Source organism: Terrapene carolina, unplaced genomic scaffold (assembly GCF_002925995.2).
Source record: "Terrapene carolina triunguis isolate 2854851 unplaced genomic scaffold, T_m_triunguis-2.0 Scaffold138, whole genome shotgun sequence".
Taxonomy (NCBI): domain Eukaryota; kingdom Metazoa; phylum Chordata; order Testudines; family Emydidae; genus Terrapene; species Terrapene triunguis.
In genome coordinates, this window is record NW_020664489.1 from 4,195,899 (window position 1) to 4,213,242 (window position 17,344).

At 47.2% G+C, this 17,344-nt stretch overlaps 1 protein-coding gene across 1 annotated transcript in view; it reads left to right on the plus strand.

Annotated features, from left to right (window-relative positions):
- Positions 1–17,344, plus strand: part of DDX10 (DEAD-box helicase 10) — a 339,719-nt gene that overhangs the window by 200,218 nt on the left and 122,157 nt on the right. The window contains exon 15 of the mRNA XM_026653416.2: positions 8,877–9,038. Within this exon, the coding sequence (XP_026509201.1) occupies positions 8,877–9,038 (162 nt within the window). The remainder of the gene's footprint in view (positions 1–8,876; positions 9,039–17,344) is intronic.

A 17,344-nucleotide genomic window follows, 5' to 3' on the forward strand; every position in this document is an offset into this window, starting at 1 on the left:
AGGATGCAGCACAGAGTATTAGTAACTGATCCTCTTTCTCCTTACCTGACAGCAGATCAAAATTCTGAACTTGTTTTCCCTTTTTTTGCAAAATATATTGGAGTATATATATGTTTTCTCCACGTATATCCACTCTTTCATTTAAAGAAACCCTCCCACCCCAATCCACAGCAACTACATTTTTGAAAGGCTACTCCAAAAGAAGGTTGCTTGTCATGTGAACAGATGTTTACAAGATTTTGTTAAAAACTTCTAAACCCTGGGCTTAAATCTCTGAAACTCAAGATCAAAATAATGCATTGAAGCCAAGCCCATAAGTCATGGGTAATCAACATTCTGCCTGGAAGTCAAATGTGGCCATTCAACACTACTAATGCAGTCTGGCAGAATAACTACATCTCTACCCCGATATAATACGGTCTGATATAACGCAAATTTGGATATAACGCGATAAAGCAGCGCTCCGGGGGACGGGGCTGCTTTACCCCATTATATCCGAATTCGAGTTACCACAAGCGGTTCCTATGCGCCCGCCCATTACTTGCTGCGGCCCTCCCCGGGGCCCCCCTAACCCAGCTCATCTCCGCTCCGCCTCCTCCCACGAGCGCGCCGCAGCTCCACTTCTCCTCCCTCCCAGGCTTGCTGCGCCAATCAGCTGTTTGGCGCGGCAAGCCTGGGAGGGATGAGAAGCGGAGCTGCGGCGTGCTCGTGGGAGGAGGTGGAGGCAAAGCGGAGGTGAGCTGGGGCAGGGGGGCCGCAGCAAGTAAGGGTAGGGGGGCACACAGAGGAACCGCTCCCCGCCCCAGCTCACCTCCGCTTCGCCGCTGCCTCCTCCTCCCACAAGCACGCCGCTCAGCTCCGCTTCTCCTCCCTCCCAGGCTTGCCACACCAAACAGCTGATCGGCGCGGCAAGCCTGGGAGGGAGGGGGGAGAAGCGGAGCTGCGGTGCGCTCGTGGGAGGAGGCGGAGCGGAGGTTAGCTGGGGTGGGTGGGCCCCAGGGAGGGCTGCAGCAAGTAACGGGGGGCGCAGAGGAACCGCTCCCTGCTCCAGCTCATCTCTGCCTCCTCCCCTGAGCGTGCCGCTGCCGCTCTGCTTCTCCCGCCCCGCCCCCCCAACCTTCCAGGCTTGCCGGGCCAAACAGCTGACTGGCGCGGGAAGCCTGGGAGGGAGGGAGAAGCGGAGCGGCGGCGGCGCGCTCAGGGAGTAGGCGGAGGTGAGCTGGGGTGGGGAGCGGTTCCTCTCCGTACCCCGATATAACGCGGTTTCACCTGTAACACGGTGAGATTTTTTGGCTCCCGAGGACCGCATTATATCGGGGTAGAGGTGTAGTAGAAAACTTTACATCTTGCATTCTCTGTAGTCTGTTACAACATGCCACAACAACAAGCATACTGCCACCTACTTGCTTACATACTAGTTCTTCTTCGAGTGCTTGCTCATGTCGATTCCTTTCTAGGTATGTGTGCGCCCACATGCACAGTCGTCGGAGATTTTTGACATAGTGTTATCTGTAGGGTTGGCTGTGGTGCCCTCTGGGGTGCCGCGCTCATGTGTCATTATATTAAGCGCTGCCAGTCCTATGCCCTCTCAGTTCCTTCTTACCCTGTGACAGTTGGTTGGAGCACCTTCCCCATGCCTAGCAAGTGGTTAGCGGTTTCTCCTTCACTTCGTGCTTTATTGCTTTGTAGTTTTGTTGATATTAGTTAGCTAATGAAGTAGTTGTTAAGCACTATAGTTAGTAAGTTAGGGTCCCGGGGGGGACTTAGCCCCAGGCGGGGCAGGCACCAGCTTCCGGCTTTTAATCCCTATGCTGACTGTGACAGGCCTATGCCTGTTAGTGATCCCCGTAGCAGTTGCATGAAGTGCTTGGGGGAATCACATGTAACCCCCGGCACCGGGTTCTACCCGGCACCGCTCCCCTTCGATGGTGCCCAAGAAGAAATCAAAGAAACGTGACCCGGAACCAAGCAAGAAAGACTACGGGACATCGGGCAAAAGACCCTTTTTGGGTTGCCCACTCCCGGTCTCCGCCCTCTATATTAGGTTTGCCTGGAAGGAAGCGTCTGTCACTGTATGGCCGGCACCGGTCATCCTCCCGCCAATCATCTCCAGCCTGTAGGAACGTTCCCCAACGTGGTACCGATCCGCCCACTCCCGGAACCAATCCCCTTATTCAAGGCAACGTTCACCCACGGTTAGCTGCCAGACACCAGTGTTGACGGCCCATGGTCGTCACTGGAAGGGAATTCCTCTGGCACGGAAAAGGAGTTTAACCTCTCACTGAGACAGCACCAGTGCGACTGGGCACCTGAGCTTGTGTCCACTTTCGCAATGCCATCCTGGCAGCAGGGCCAGTGGCAAGCGCAATGGCCCTACTGGAGTGACTGGGGCATGCCGGTTATGCTGATGCCTCCTTCGCACCAATCGTTGGTAACTGCTTCGGAAAAGCAACAGATGGTACCAGCGGCTCCGGAATCAGTGTGCATAGCACAATTGGATGCCGGGGGGGAGGAGTGAGTGCCCACCCCAAAACCTCCTTCCCCCATCGGAGATGAAGCCCCAGGTGGTCCATTTGTTCCCATCCGCTCCAAATGAGGCTGTTGCAGGGCCCTCTCATGCTATCCCACTGGATATTTTAAGGAGCACCAAGCCCTGCTCTGAAGGGTGGTTACGAACTTAGGCCTAGAGGTGGAAGAGATGGCGGAGCAATCGGACAAGTTGTTTAATGTGCTCTCCGCATCAACCCCCGCATGTGTTGTGCTTCCGGTGCACAACGGGGTCCTAAAGATTATCATTAATGATCTGGATGATGGGATGGATTGCACCCTCAGCAAGTTTGCAGATGACACTAAGCTGGGGGGAGAGGTAGATACATTGGAGGGTAGGGATAGGGTCCAGAGTGACCTAGACAAATTGGAGGATTGGGCCAAAAGAAATCTAATGAGGTTCAACAAGGACAAGTGCAGAGTCCTGCACTTAGGACGGAAGAATCCCATGCACTGCTACAGGCTGGGGACCGAATGGCTAAGAAGCAGTTCTGCAGAAAAGGACCTGAGGGTTACAGTGGATGAGAAGCTGGATATGAGTCAACAGTATGTCCTTGTTGCCAAGAAGGCTAACAGCTTATTGGGCTGCATAAGTAGGAGCATTGCCAGCAGATTGAGGGAAGTGATTATTCCCCTCTATTTGGCACTGGTGAGGCCACATCTGGAGTTTGCGTCCAGTTTTGGGCCCCCCACTACAGAAAGGATGTGGACAAATTGGAGAGAGTCCAGTGGATGGCAATGAAAATGATTAGGGGGCTGGGGCACATGACTTATGAGAAGAGGCTGAGGGAACTTGGCTTATTTAGTGTGCAAAAGAGAAGAGTGAGGGGGGATTTGATAGCAGCCTTCAACTACCTGAAGGGAGGTTCCAAAGAGGATGGAGCTCGGCTATTTTCAGTGGTGGCAGATGACAGAATAAGGAGCAATTGTCTGAAGTTGCAGTGCGGGAGGTCTAGCTTGGATATTAGGAAAAACTATTTCATGAGGATGTTGATGAAACAGTGGAATGGGTTACCTAGGGCAGTGGTGTAATCTCCATCCTTAGAGGTTTTAAAGCCCGGCTTGACAAAGCCCTGGCTGCGATGATTTAGTTGGGGTTGATCCTGCTTTGAGCAGGGGGTTGGAGTAGATGACCTCCTGAGCTCTCTTCCAACCCTAATCTTCTTTGATTCTGTGATTAAAGATTGCCAAACCCCGTCCTCAATCCCACCCACCTACAAGATGGATGAAAAGAAGTATTTTGTCCCAGCCCAGGGGTTTGAATACTTGTCCACCCAGCCAACAAGGGGCCCTTGAGGAAGGTACTACAGCAGCACGGTGTTCCCTCCAAATGGTGTGGGACGCAGCTGATTCAGCAGCCAGGGTGATCCTTCAACAGTGGTCATGAGGCGCAGTTCTTGGCTTCAGACTGCGTGCCTGTCCCAGGAGATGCAGTCCTCAATACAGGACCTCTGATTTGATGGCGTTGGACTCTTTGCACAGCAGACAGATGCAAGACTGCATGAACTAGAGGACACATGGGCCACCCTCCACTTGCTCAGTTTGCATACGCCTCAGTTGGTGAGGAAGCAGTTCCAGCCACCCCTGCAGCCAAGGCCTTGGCAACCTTGACAGGGGTCTGCAAGGAGATGCGATAGGGACATGAGTTTTAGTTGTCGCTGCCCTTCCTCCTCCCGCTCACCTGCGCAACCCAGCCCGGCAAAACATCATCGGGGCCAGAAGTGCTCGTTTTGAGGGTGCACTCGATAGCAATGCCCCAGTCAACTCCCTGGGTCTGCCTCATTCTTTCCTCAACAGTCTTCATCCCTACTGTTAGGCCTGGTCGCTGGTCACCTTGGACCATTGGGTGCTAGAAATTGTATCTCTGGGCTACACCCTGCAATTCTCGGCCATGCTACCCCTTCCCTGTCCCTCTTCATGGACTCTTCTCACAAGCAACTTGCCATTCAGGAGGTCGACAACCTCCTGCAATTGGGAGCACTGGAGGAGGTCCCTTAGGAAATGAAGGGAAAAGGGTTCTATTCCCGCTTTTTTCTAATCCTGGAAGCAAAAGGGGGCCTAAGACCCATTCTTTACCTGTGGCGGCTCAACAAATATCTCAAAAAGTTGAAGTTCCGCATGGTCTCCTTGGCCTCCATCTTTTCCTCCCTGGATCCGGGAGACTGGTATGCCGCTGTCGACTTGAAAGATACTTATTTTCATATTTCCATCTTCCAAGGACACAGGCGGTTTCTCCATTTTATGGTAGGCCAGCGTCATTTCCAATTCACAGTGATGCCCTTCGGTCTCTCGTTGGTCCTGCGGGTAGTCACAAAATGCATGCCTTTGGTAGCTGCTTACCCGAGACATCGAGGAGACCAGGTCTATCTTTATCTCGATGATTGGCTCATCAAGGGCAGATCGCGGGATCAAGTGCAGAGGAGTCTCGATCTGGTGCGTTCTACCTGTCACGACCGTGGCCTATTAGTAAACAAAAAGAAATAGTCCCTCATACCAGGGCAACGGAGAGAGTTCATGGGGTGGTTCTCGACTCGACGCGTATCAGAGCCTTCCTTCCGGAGGCCCGTTTCCAAGCTATGTTGGGCTTGATCTCCCATATAAGGGGCCACCTGCTCAGTACCGCCCACATCTGCCTGAGGTTCTTAGGCCAAATGGCAGCTTGTACTTACGTGGGCTGTCATGCCCGGGTCCATCTCCGGCCACTGCAAGCATGGCTCACGTCGGTCTACACCCCCAATAGGCATGATCTAGACCTGGTAGTCAAGGTGCCAGACTACATCTGGGTGTCACTGGAATGATGGTTGGACCCTGAATCGGTGTTGGAGGGGGTTCCCTTCACATCCCCGTCCCATCGCTGTCCCTGGTTTCCGATGCCTCGGACCTGGGCTGGGGAGTGCACTTGGGCGAACTCGGCACGCAAGGCCGCTGGTTGCGGGATGGTCGCTCCCTCCACATGAATGTCAGGGAGCTCAGAGTGGTTCATTTTTCCGGCTAGGCTTTCCAGTCCCACTTGAAGGGCAAGGTGGTACAAGTCCTGACGGACAACACTGCTGCCATGTTTTATATCAACAAGCAAAGTGGAGCCAGGTCATCGGCCCTTTGCCAGGAAGCTTTCTGGCTCTGGGACTTCTGTGTGCAGCCTGCCATTCATCTTGTGGCTGCGCACCTCCTGGGGACCAGGAATGTATTGGCAGATTGCCTCAGCAGAACCTTCTCGTTGCACCACGAATGGTCACTCCATCCTCAGGTGGTCAGCGTGGTCTTCCAAAGGTGGGGAAGTCCCCAGTTTGTACTTGTTCACCACTCATCAGAACAGGAAATGCCACATGTTCTGCTCGATTAGGGGGCTTGACAGAAGCTCCCTGTCAGGCACCTTCTTATACCTATGGTTGGGGACTCTGATGTACGCTTTCCCGCCAGTGCCGATAATCCACAGTCCTCGTGAAGATCAAGTAGGACAAGGCGAAGGTAATCTTATTAGCCCCAGCTTGGCCGTGCCAGTACTGGTTCAGCACATTGCTAGACCTCTCAGTGGCAGCCCCACTGCAGCTGCTTCTCTGGTCAGATCTGCTGTCCCAGAACCACGGCAGTCTTCTGCACCTGAACCTGGCAGCACTGCACCTGACGGCTTGGCTGCTGCATGGTTAAATGCGGAAGAGCAGGAATACTTGTGCCATGTCCAGCAGGTCCTGTAGGGCAGCAGGAGCCCTCTACCAGGGAAACCTACCTGGTCAAATGGAAACGGTTCACGTGCTGGGCATTGGACCAGGGTATTAGGCCTGAACAGGTCTTACTGCAGTCAATCCTTGACTACCTTCTTCTACACCTTAAGTTCCAGGGCTTGTTCCTTTCATCAATTAAGGTCCACTTGGCCGCTATAACAGCCTTTCACCTTCCAGTCCAGGGCAGGTTGGTCTTCACTCACGACATGACGGTCTGGTTCTTGAAGGGTCTGGAGCGACTCTATTCTTATGTCCAGGACCCTGTCCCTCCTTGGGACCTGAATCTAGTGCTGGAACGGCTCATGGGGGCCACGTTACAGCCATTGGCTTCCTGTTCCCTTCTTCTACTCTCCTGGAAGGCAATAACATCTGCCTGTAGGGTCTCTGAGATTAGGGTGCTTACCTTGGAGCCACCCTATATGGTGTTTTTCAAGAACAAGGTCCAGCTGCGACCGCACCCAGCTTTCCTGCCCAAGGTTGTTTCACAATTTCACATGAGCCAGGACATATTCTTGCCTGTCTTCTTCCCAAAGCCTCATAGGTCTGAGGAGGAGCGTAGATCTCACTCTCTGGGAATCAGGAAACAATGCTAGCCTTTTACATCGAAAGGACTAAGCTGTTCCATAAGTCAACGCAGCTGTTCATCACGGTGGCAGACAGGATGAAAGGTCGTCCAGTGTCCACCCAAAGAATTTCATCATGGATCATCCATTTTTGCTATGATCAGGCGAAAGTGCCTCTTCTGACTATTGTAACTGCCCACTCGACTAGGGTGCAAGTCTCTTCAGCGGCCTTCCTGGCTCAAGTGCCAATTGAAGATACCTGCAGGGCCGCTACCTGGTCATCTGTTCACACGTTCACGTCTCGCTGTGTGCTTACCCAGCAAGCCCGAGACGATGCTGGCTTCAATAGAGTTGTGTTGCAACCCGCATGACCATGAACTCTGAGCCTACATCCAGGAATGCTGCTTGTGAGTTACCGAGAATGGAATCGAGATGAGCAAGCACTAGAAGAAGAAAAACGGTTGCATTCCTTTTGTAACTGTTGTTCTTTGAGATATGTTGCTCGTGTCCATTCCATTCCCCCCCTCCTGCCCCTCTGTCAGAGTTGCTCGCAAGAAGGAACTGACAGGGTTTAGGACTGGCGGCGCCCAATATACCGACGCATAAGTGCGGCACTCCAGAGGGCGCCACAACCGACCCTATGGATACCGCTAATGCAAAAATCTCCGACTGTTTACATGGCCGCGCACACACCTAGAATGGAATGGACATGAGCAACACGTCTTGAAGAACAACAGTTATGAAAGGTAGGTAACCGTTTTTTATTTCACCTGGGCCTGTCTCCTACCTTTGTCTCAATTAATATTTGAGCATCTCATGGTTTCACATTAAAGTGAAGGAAATGGCAGGAGATCTGTCATGGCCAAAGAACCATAACATCTTGTTTCTCACAATGAGGAGACACCACTGGGTTTGGTCTCCCTGCATCGTTCACAGAGGGAGATCAACAGAAGACGTTGCATGTGCAGAGTCAAACTTAGCGTTCAGATCCCACATAAATGGTTCCAAAGATGAGAACTATATTCAAGCCCTTTACTGCATATTCAAACATAATTGTAAATTTGAAGGTCAGTTTAGTACACGTACATGTGGACTGTTCAGGGGATTGAGATTGGTTGCAGAGCAAAAAGTGTGAGGACCTTATGAAGAGAAGCCTGAGAAACGTGAAAAATACTGTTTCTTAAAATTGGTGTAAATGTAATTTCCATTTAATCATATTGGCCATCTAAAATTTTTTCTTGAAAACATTTTTTTTCTAACAAAATAACTAAAAATGTGTATAGCATATTTGTCTTCTTAGGCAGAGAGTAAAAAGCAGATTTCCAAACAGATTTCAAAGGAAAGCATTAAAAGCATGGTTTAATGGACAATTTATTTTGAAGAACTATTCATTTTTAATTAATGTAAACCCTATAAAATGTTAAAATGCCTATTTTTGTTTGTTGTGTATAAATATACTGTTGTTTACCTCATCACATAACACAAGAACCAGGGGTCTCCCAATGAAATTAATAGGTTAACAGGTTTAAAACAAACATAAGGAAGTACTACTTCAGACAATATACAGTCAACCTGTGGAACTTGTTGCTAGGAGGTGTTGTGAAGATCAAAGCTATAACTGGGTTCAAAAAAGATGTAGGTAAGTTCACAGATGATAGTTCATCAATGGCTGTTAACCAAGATGCTCAGGGATGCAACCACATGCTCTGGGTGTCCCCTAAACCTCTGGCTACCAGAAGGTGGGAGTGGACAATAGGAAGGATCACTCAATAATTGCACTGATGTGTTCATTCCCTCTGAAGCATCTGGCACTGGCTGCTGTTGAAAGACAGGATACTGGGCCCCGTGGACCATTGGTCTGATCCAGCATGAATGGCCATTCTTATAGCCGTTCTTAATATATAATCCTCTGCAAACAGCTTTTTTGTTTAGTCTAGCAAAAATAATTAGTATATGGCTACTTATTTGATTAGTAATGAAATGCATTTTAGCATTGGATGCAGGAAAATGGCTCTAAACATTTTTATTGTCTCATCTAATCCAGTTAGTTCAGCAGTGGCCACCAGCACAAAAATCCAGTGTGGACAGCGAAGAGAAGGAAGATGATTCTGGTGGCATCAACCTAGATAAAGCAAAGGAAAGATTACAGGAAGAGGATAAATTTGACAAAGAAGCATACAGGAAGAAAATTAAAGAAAAACATAGGGTAAGTCAAATCCTACACCAATCATTGAAATAGAAACAAATGCTGTTAAATGTTTGAGGAAAATATATAAATGTTGTGCAATATACTGAAAAATAAATTTAACATAATTATTAAATTCCAGAAGTGTTCTCAGCATTGCATAAGACACAGGGGAAAAAAAAAGAAAATGCCTACTTTAATGTTCTGTAAAGATATTTATAGTCTAAATACAAAGCACAAGAAGATGCCAGAGGTTGATTCTAACTTTTGATGATTTTTAAAAGTAAAAGGCCGATGACAAAAATCCAGTGACAGCATTTTTACTGGCAGAGGTTAGTGTAGGAAATGAATTTTAAGGAGAAGTTTTTAAAAAAGAGAGGGAGATTGCCTGGCATACACACTTTAATAAATGCCCAGCCCTTACTGAGAGAGAGAGACCAATCTATAGCGCTTCTGAAGTGTCTTCAGAATACTGTGGCCATATCTATACTACAAACTTTGATTGGGGCAAGTTAAGTTTGTATATCGCTTGGGCACGTGCATACTGCTTGTGGTTCAAAAAAGAACTAGATAAGTTCATGGAGGATAGGTCCATGAATGGCTATTAGCCAGGATGGATAGGGATAGTGTCCCTAGCCTCTGTTTGCCAGAAGCTGGGAATGGGCGACAGGGGATGGATCACATGATGATTACCTATTCTGTTCATTCCTTCTGTGGCACCTGGCACTGGCCACTGTAGGAAGATAGGATACTGGGCTAGATGGATCTTTGGTCTGACCCATCATGGCCTTTCTTATGTTGTGTCAGAGTGCTTGTGTTGATGCAAAATGCAGTGCATCAGGGGTATGTATCTCAGTGTGCCATGCACCATCATGTGGCACAATGCCTTTTGGCAAATTTTCACAATGTGTTGTGGGAGAGAAATGAATTGATCTGGACTCGGCAAGCAATCCCACCAGTCAGTGTTTGTATCATAACGCAGGGTTGGGGTGACAAGCAGTGGCTGCAGAACTTTCGGATGCGAAAGGCCATGTTCCTGGATCTGTGTGCTGAGCTTGCCCCAGAACAGGAGCAATAGAATGAGAGCTGCATTGGAAGCTTGCAACGATGGATTGCTCTCAGTCAGTGGAAAATCAGTTTGGAGCTGGAAAATGTATAGTGCAGCTTGTTGTCATGCAAGTGTATAGGGCCCTTAATCATCTCCTGCTATGCAGGTCTGTGACTCTCAGCAATATGCAGAATATAGTGGATGGATTTTCTGCAATGGGGCTCCTGACCTGAGATGGGGCAATAGATGGCCATTTACAATGATCTTTGAAAACCCGTGGTGACTGGGGGAGGTCCCGGACAATTGGAAAAAGGAAATATAGTGCCCATCTTTAAAAGGGGGAAGAAGGAGAATCCAGGGAACTACAGACCGGTCAGCCTCACCTCCGTCACCAGAAAAATAATGGAGCAGGTCTTAAGGAATCCATTTTGAAGCACTTGGAGGAGAGGAAGGAGATCAGGAACAGTCAACATTAATTCACCAAGGGCAAGTCATGCCTGACCAACCTGATTGCCTTCTATGATGAGGTAACTGGCTCTGTGGATATGGGGAAAGTGGTGGACGTGATATATCTTGACTTTAGCAAAGCTTTTGATACAGTCTCCCACAGTATTCTTTCCAGCAAGTTAAAAACATATGAATTGGATGAATGGACTATAAGGTGGATAGAAAGCTGGCTAGATCATCGGGCTCAACGGGTAGTGATCAATGGCTCCAAGTCTAGTTGGCAGCCGGTAACAAGCGGAGTGCCCCAGGGGTCTGTCCTGGGGCCGGTTTTGTTGAAAATCTTCATTAATGATCTGGATGATGGGATGGATTGCATCCTCTGTAAATTTGCGGATGACACTAAGCTCCGGGGAGAGGTAGATATGCTGGAGGGTAGGGATAGGGTCCAGAGTGACCTAGACAAATTGGAGGATTGGGCTAAAGAAATCTGATAAGGTTCAACAAGGACAAGTGCAGAGTCCTGCGCTTAGGACGGAAGTATCCCATGCACTGCTACAGGCTGGGGACCGAATGGCTAAGAAGCAGTTCTGCGGAAAAGGATCTGGGGATTACAGGGGATGAGAAGCTGGATATGAGTCAACAGTGTGTCCTTGTTGCCAAGAAGGCTAACAGCATATTGGGCTGCATTAGTAGGAGCATTGCCAGCAGAAGAGGGAAGTGATTATTTCCTTCTATTTGGCACTGGTGAGGCCACATCTGGAGTATTGCGTCCAGTTTTGGGCCCTCCACTACAGAAAGGATGTGGACAAATTGGAGAGAGTCCAGCAGAGGGCAATGAAAATCATTAGGGGGATGGCGCACATGACTTATGAGGAGAGGCTGAGGGAACTGGTCTTATTTAGTCTGCAGAAGAGAAGAGTGAGGGGGGATTTGACTGCAGCCTTCAACTACCTGAAGGGGTTTCCAAAGAGGAATGAGGTAGGCTGTTCTTAGTGGTTGCAGATGACAGAACAAGGAGCAATGGTCTGAAGTTGAAGTGGGGGAGGTCTAGGTTGGATATTAGGAAAAACTATTTCACTAGGAGGGTGGTGAAGCACTGGAAGTTACCTAGGGAGGTGGTGGAGGTTTTTAAGGCCCGGCTTGACAAAGCCCTGGCTAGGATGTTTTAGTTGGGGTTGGTCCTGCTTTGAGCAGGGTATTGTACTAGATGACCTCCTGAGGTCTCTTCCAACCCTAATCTTCTATGATTCTATGGTACTCCTAACCCTATTCGGACACCACTTTGCTACAGAGTACGTCAACAGAAAGGGCTACTTTTCCAGGGTTATGCAAATGTTGTTGGATCACTGGGGATGCGTCACTGAATTCAGTTTGGGCTGGTCAGGAAGATGTATGACACTCGCATCTTTAAGAACACAGGACTGTGCAGAAAGCTGCAAGCAGGGACATTCTTTCCTGACTGGCGGATTACCATTGGTGATATTGAAATGCCAGTAGTGATTCGGGTGACCCAGTGTAACCCTTGCTCCTCAGCTCATGAAGCCATACTCTGGCCACCTTGACAGCATCAAGGAAAGATTCAACTACCAGCTCAGCAGGTGCAGACAGACTATGGAATGTGCTTTTGTTAAATTGAAAGGGACGCTGGTGGTGTGTACTCACCAGATTGGATCTTGGTGAGCAAAATATCCTAATGGTTATAGCTGCATAATATCTGTGAGGCAAAAGAGAAAAAGCTGGTGCTAGGATGGAGGGCGGAAGTGGAGCAGCTTTCTGCTGAATTTGAACAGCCAGACGCAAGAGCTATTACAAGAGATCATTTGGAGCTATGCAGGTGAGGGAGACTTTGAAGGAGCACTTCAATGGTCAGCCACACGAGTGTTCTCTGTTAGAGTGTACAAACGAACAGCAAGCAGTATACAAATGACTGCGTATTTTCCTGAACCTGTGAATGAAATGATGGTTGCTGTAAGTCTACAAGTACTGTGTGCTTTTCAACTGTATGCGTTCTGCAATATTTGTTGTAAACGAATAAAGATCATTTGATTCTTCAGAAATAGAACTTTGAGTGGGAAAAACTGCGCAAAATAAAATTCAACATAATCTGATTTTTTTTTTTGCATCAATTGAGTGAGTGGAACTTTACAATTGGAAAGGGAGTAAACATTTCTGTCCATTTGCACAAATGCGATCTGTTGTGGCTACATGAACAGCAACTGTGGTTTCTCTTGCTGTCCCCCAGCATGGCTTTGTAGGGATAAGGATGCAGCCCATGATGCCACATGTTGTGTTTGGGGGTGTAGGGAGCAGGAATTCTGAGAGGATTGCAAAGAGTGGAAAGTTTGGGATTTTTGGACCTGTAGATCAAGCAGGGTCTGCAGCATTTGAGTTTGTGGCCTGGGCAGATCCATTATGTCTGGTACATCTCCTCCTTGTCCTGCTGGGACTCTTACTCTTGGATCTTTTTCTTGTCCTCTTTCCTTCTCTATGCTGTCAGTCATATTGACCCTCCAAGCCCTTTGTTCACAGTCCGATGCAGCACTGCCTTGCTGGATCCGGCTGAGCAAGTCCACTTCTTACTCCTCTTTATCAATGTCAGGCATTCTGCTAGTATGGAGGCGACACCTCAAGGCTGCCACATCAGAAGCTGTTGATAAAAACAGACATGTGCCATTGGATTTACAGTCACAACGGAAAGGGAAAGATAAATTTCAAACTCCCTTCCCTTATTCTGATAAACACTTTTAATAAGACATGCTTATTGACACTGCTGCTTTGGAGCCCCTTGGCACAGCACTGCTCTCCAGCCTCAGCCATGGTGAATGAATATGGCCCACCGGGGTGAGGAACAGAAGGCTGTTCTGTTGCATGAAGTGATATAATTTTGGTCTGTATTTTGTGGGTATGAATATAGGGAAATGGCACTGAATATTGGCACTGTTTTCTACTATGATGGTTTTAGATATCTCATTCCTGAGGGTCACAAAGGTACAGAGAACACAGCTGCTGCTGGCATCCCAAAGCTGCGCGGGCCCATATGCAGCTAGCCTGTTTACTGCAATGGCGCCAGCTGAACACATTCAAAGTGGTATGAGAAAGTGCCCTATTGCGCAGGAAGAAATAAGGCAGCCGTCCATACAAACCTTTGCGAGAGGATTGCAGTGTGTCTCCATGAAAGTTTCATTGCAATTTGTCAGGAAGGATACAAGGGACATATCTATGCGCATAAACAAAGGGCTCTGAATGCTCTGCCCCTCCCTCCCCCAGCCTAACCCAACAGGGGAATGAAAAGCAGATGCCAATTTTGCCTTTGTATCTCTACCTCTTCTTGTATGAGTAAAACAATGAAAAGTCGGTAACTGTGCCTTGTTAACTTGAGGACAGGCTGGGTGTCATCTTTAAACATTGTAAAGAGAAATATATGCACACACTAATCAGAGTTCCCTTCCCTTTCGTCGGGCTCATCTGCACTCATCTGGTGAGACTGGCTAGATCAGGGGTCGGCAACCTTTCAGAAGTGGTGTGCCGAGTCTTCATTTATTCACTCTGATTTAAGGTTTCGCGTGCCGGTAATACATTTTAATGTTTTTTAGAAGGTCTCTTTCTATAAGTCTGTATATTATATAACTAAACCAGGGGTTGGCAACCTATGGCACGCGAGCCGATTTTTAATGGCTTTTCAGGGGGAATAAGGTAAAGCGCCACATTTATTGGTAATACATGTATTAATCAACATTGTATCATATGCATATGATATATATTACACTCATGCACTCACATACACACACAAGCATACTCTGTCTTGTTGTTGTTACCGATTAGTTGCTCCCCTTAACATCACTGGCCAGGTGAGTTAGATGGGGGGAGGGGGTGGAGCCGGGCTTCTATCGATCCGGATCGATGCTCCCATGTTGACAAGACGAGACCCGGGATCCTCTGCAAGACACCTCAAATTTATAGCAGCTTCCCTCTTATGCAAATCTGTACCAGATTCAAAATCTATGTCTGTCAGTTGGTCCTTTGTGCTGCTTCTTTCTGGATGTTGTCCCAATGCTGTTCAAAGAGGGTGTTTCCAAAAGAAGGTGCTTGCTTCTAACCCCCGAGACCATCAGTATGTCTGATCTTCTTTAATGAGCCCACTTGACAAGTTTTATTGTCCTTGGGTCTGGCTTCCACCCTCTCTCCAAGGGTTGCAGCTGTCTGGAGGTGCTGTCTTCCAAGCCTTTACTCATTCACATCTCGTTCATTCAACAGGGCAATTGATTAGGAGTGGGGGGAGGGAAGATCTTGTTCTACTGCTAGCAAAAAGACATTTTTCTTCTATCTTATTCTATCCTTAGGGGCTATAACATTATACCAAGGTTCAATACAAAGTTTCTACACCGCTACCTTGATATAACACAAATTCGGATATAATGCGGTAAAGCAGTGCTCCGGGGGGGAGGGGGGGGTCGGTGCTGCGCACTCGGGTGGATCAAAGCAAGTTCAATATAACCCGGTTTCACCTATAACGCGGTAAGATTTTTTGGCTCCCGAGGACAGCGTTATATCGAGGTAGAGGTGTATATGAGGCTTTGATACAAAGTTTCCATATACCAAGGCTCATCAGTACAAGGTTTCTATATGAGGCTTTGATACAAAGTTTCATGAAAACAGAGTTCACACGTGGGTAAACCCACTACAAGGTTATATGAAGAGGCACAATGTAAAGTCATATGAAAATTACCAGAGATTTATCTACAGCATGGTTGGCTGGGCAGTTGCACACAACATGAGTGAGCTGCTAGGTGTGCTTGCCAAGGTATGGAGTCTGAAAAAAGCATTTCAAAAACACACAGGGGGTTTTAAAGATAGGAGTGGCTTCTGGTCTCTGTGACCTCTGAGAAGTGGAGTTTAAAATTGTGACCAAAATGGCAGGCAATGGGGCATTGTGGGACAGCTGATGGAGGACTGTTCGGGTCAACACAGATCACATGGAGTCTACACATGCAGTGCATTGACTTCAATACGTCAACAATGGCTCCACACCATTTAGGGAGGTGGTTTTACTGCATCGCTGTAACAGGGCGCTTAAGTCAACCAGAGACAAATTTGAATGTAGACACATGCACAAATAGCCGGTGCAAGGTGACTTGTGTAGACCAGGCCTATGAGGCCAATGTGCAATGTTACATTTTAGCTAAGAGAAAAGAGCTAATTTTTGCATAGCTGTCATTGGGGGTCATCCAAAATTTTACATGAATTATTAAAGTAATACCTTTATAACGTGCTTCATTCTGGCTGTAATTTGAAAACTTTAATGTCTGCACTTAGATTCCTCTTTAGCATTTAAAAACTTTAAATTGCAGACCATACATTTGCAAACTGTTTCTGGACCATTCATTTGTCATAGAACAAAGTAGAAGATTTGAGAGCATGGCAATTAAGAATGCTGAGTGTTGCTTGTGAAATGAAATTCACACCTCAATGAGAAGAGTTTGGATTTTTTCACTCGAGCTCTTGGAACACAGTAGCCCCTTACATCATGTTGATAGCTGATGATAAGCTATTGTGTACAGAATTTATTGTAATTGTGGAGTATACAATATTCAAATTGTATCATAAAATACTGTCATAAAACTTCATTTTCAAAGATTTTAAAAGCATTGTTTAAACAGCATTGATCTTCACAAAGCTGACTATATATAAATTTCCCCACTGATGATGTTACATTAATACTGTGATATGATAAATGTTTATATTTGAACAAAACACTATAGGCTAGGTTTTCAAAAGCTCCAAATGTTGGTGTTCAACTCCCATTGAAAGTCAATGGGGATTAGGTGCTTAATTTTAAAATCGACTCCTGTAGCCCCATAAACAGTAATCTGAGCTCAATGAAAAACCACTTAAGAAGCTTTCCAAAGAGTGGGAGATATGAGAGTAGCTGCAAAGACTGGCTGGATTCATCTCTCATCCATGCTGTAGATGAAACAAGGTTTGATTTTAAAGGAAGCAGAGCTATAATATTTCAAAGGGACAGCATAATGAATGAATAGGAAGAGTTGGTTGGAAAGTTATAAAACAATCAGCTGGTTTACTGACATTCATAAACTTTGAAAGTGAAGTTTTTGTACTTCTGTTATCAGAATCCAATGATTAAATACTTTATCAATCAGTTCTTCATAGAATCATAGACGATTAGGGTTGGAAGAGACCTCAGGAGGTCATCTAGTCCAATCCCCTGCTCAAAGCAGGACCAACCCCAACTAAATCAGCCAAGGCTTTGTCAATCCGGGCCTTAAAACCTCTATGGATGGAGATTCCACCACCTCCCTAGGTAACCCCTTCCAGTGCTTCACCACCCTCCTAGTGAAATAGTTTTTCCTAATATCCAACCTAGACCTCCCCCATTGCAACTTCAGACCATTGCTTGTTCTGTCATCTGCCACCACTGAGAACAGCCGAGCTCCATCCTCTTTGGAGCCCCCCTTCAGGTAGTTGAAGGCTGTTATCAAATCCCCCCTCACTCTTCTCTTCTGCAGACTAAATAAGTCCAGTTCCCTCAACCTCTCCTCGTAAGCCATGTGCCCTAATCCCCTAATCATTTTTGTTGCCCTCCGCTGGACTCTCTCCAATTTGTCCACATCGTTTCTGTAGTGGGAGGCCCAAAACTGGACACAGTACTCCAGATGTGACCTCACCAGTGCCGAATAGAGGGAAATAATCACTTCCCTCTGCAGTGCATGGGATTCTTCTGTCCTATGCGCAGGACTCTGCACTTGTCCTTGTTGAACCTCATCAGATATTTTTTTTTTTTTTTTTTTTTTTTTTTTTTTTTTTTTTTTTTTTT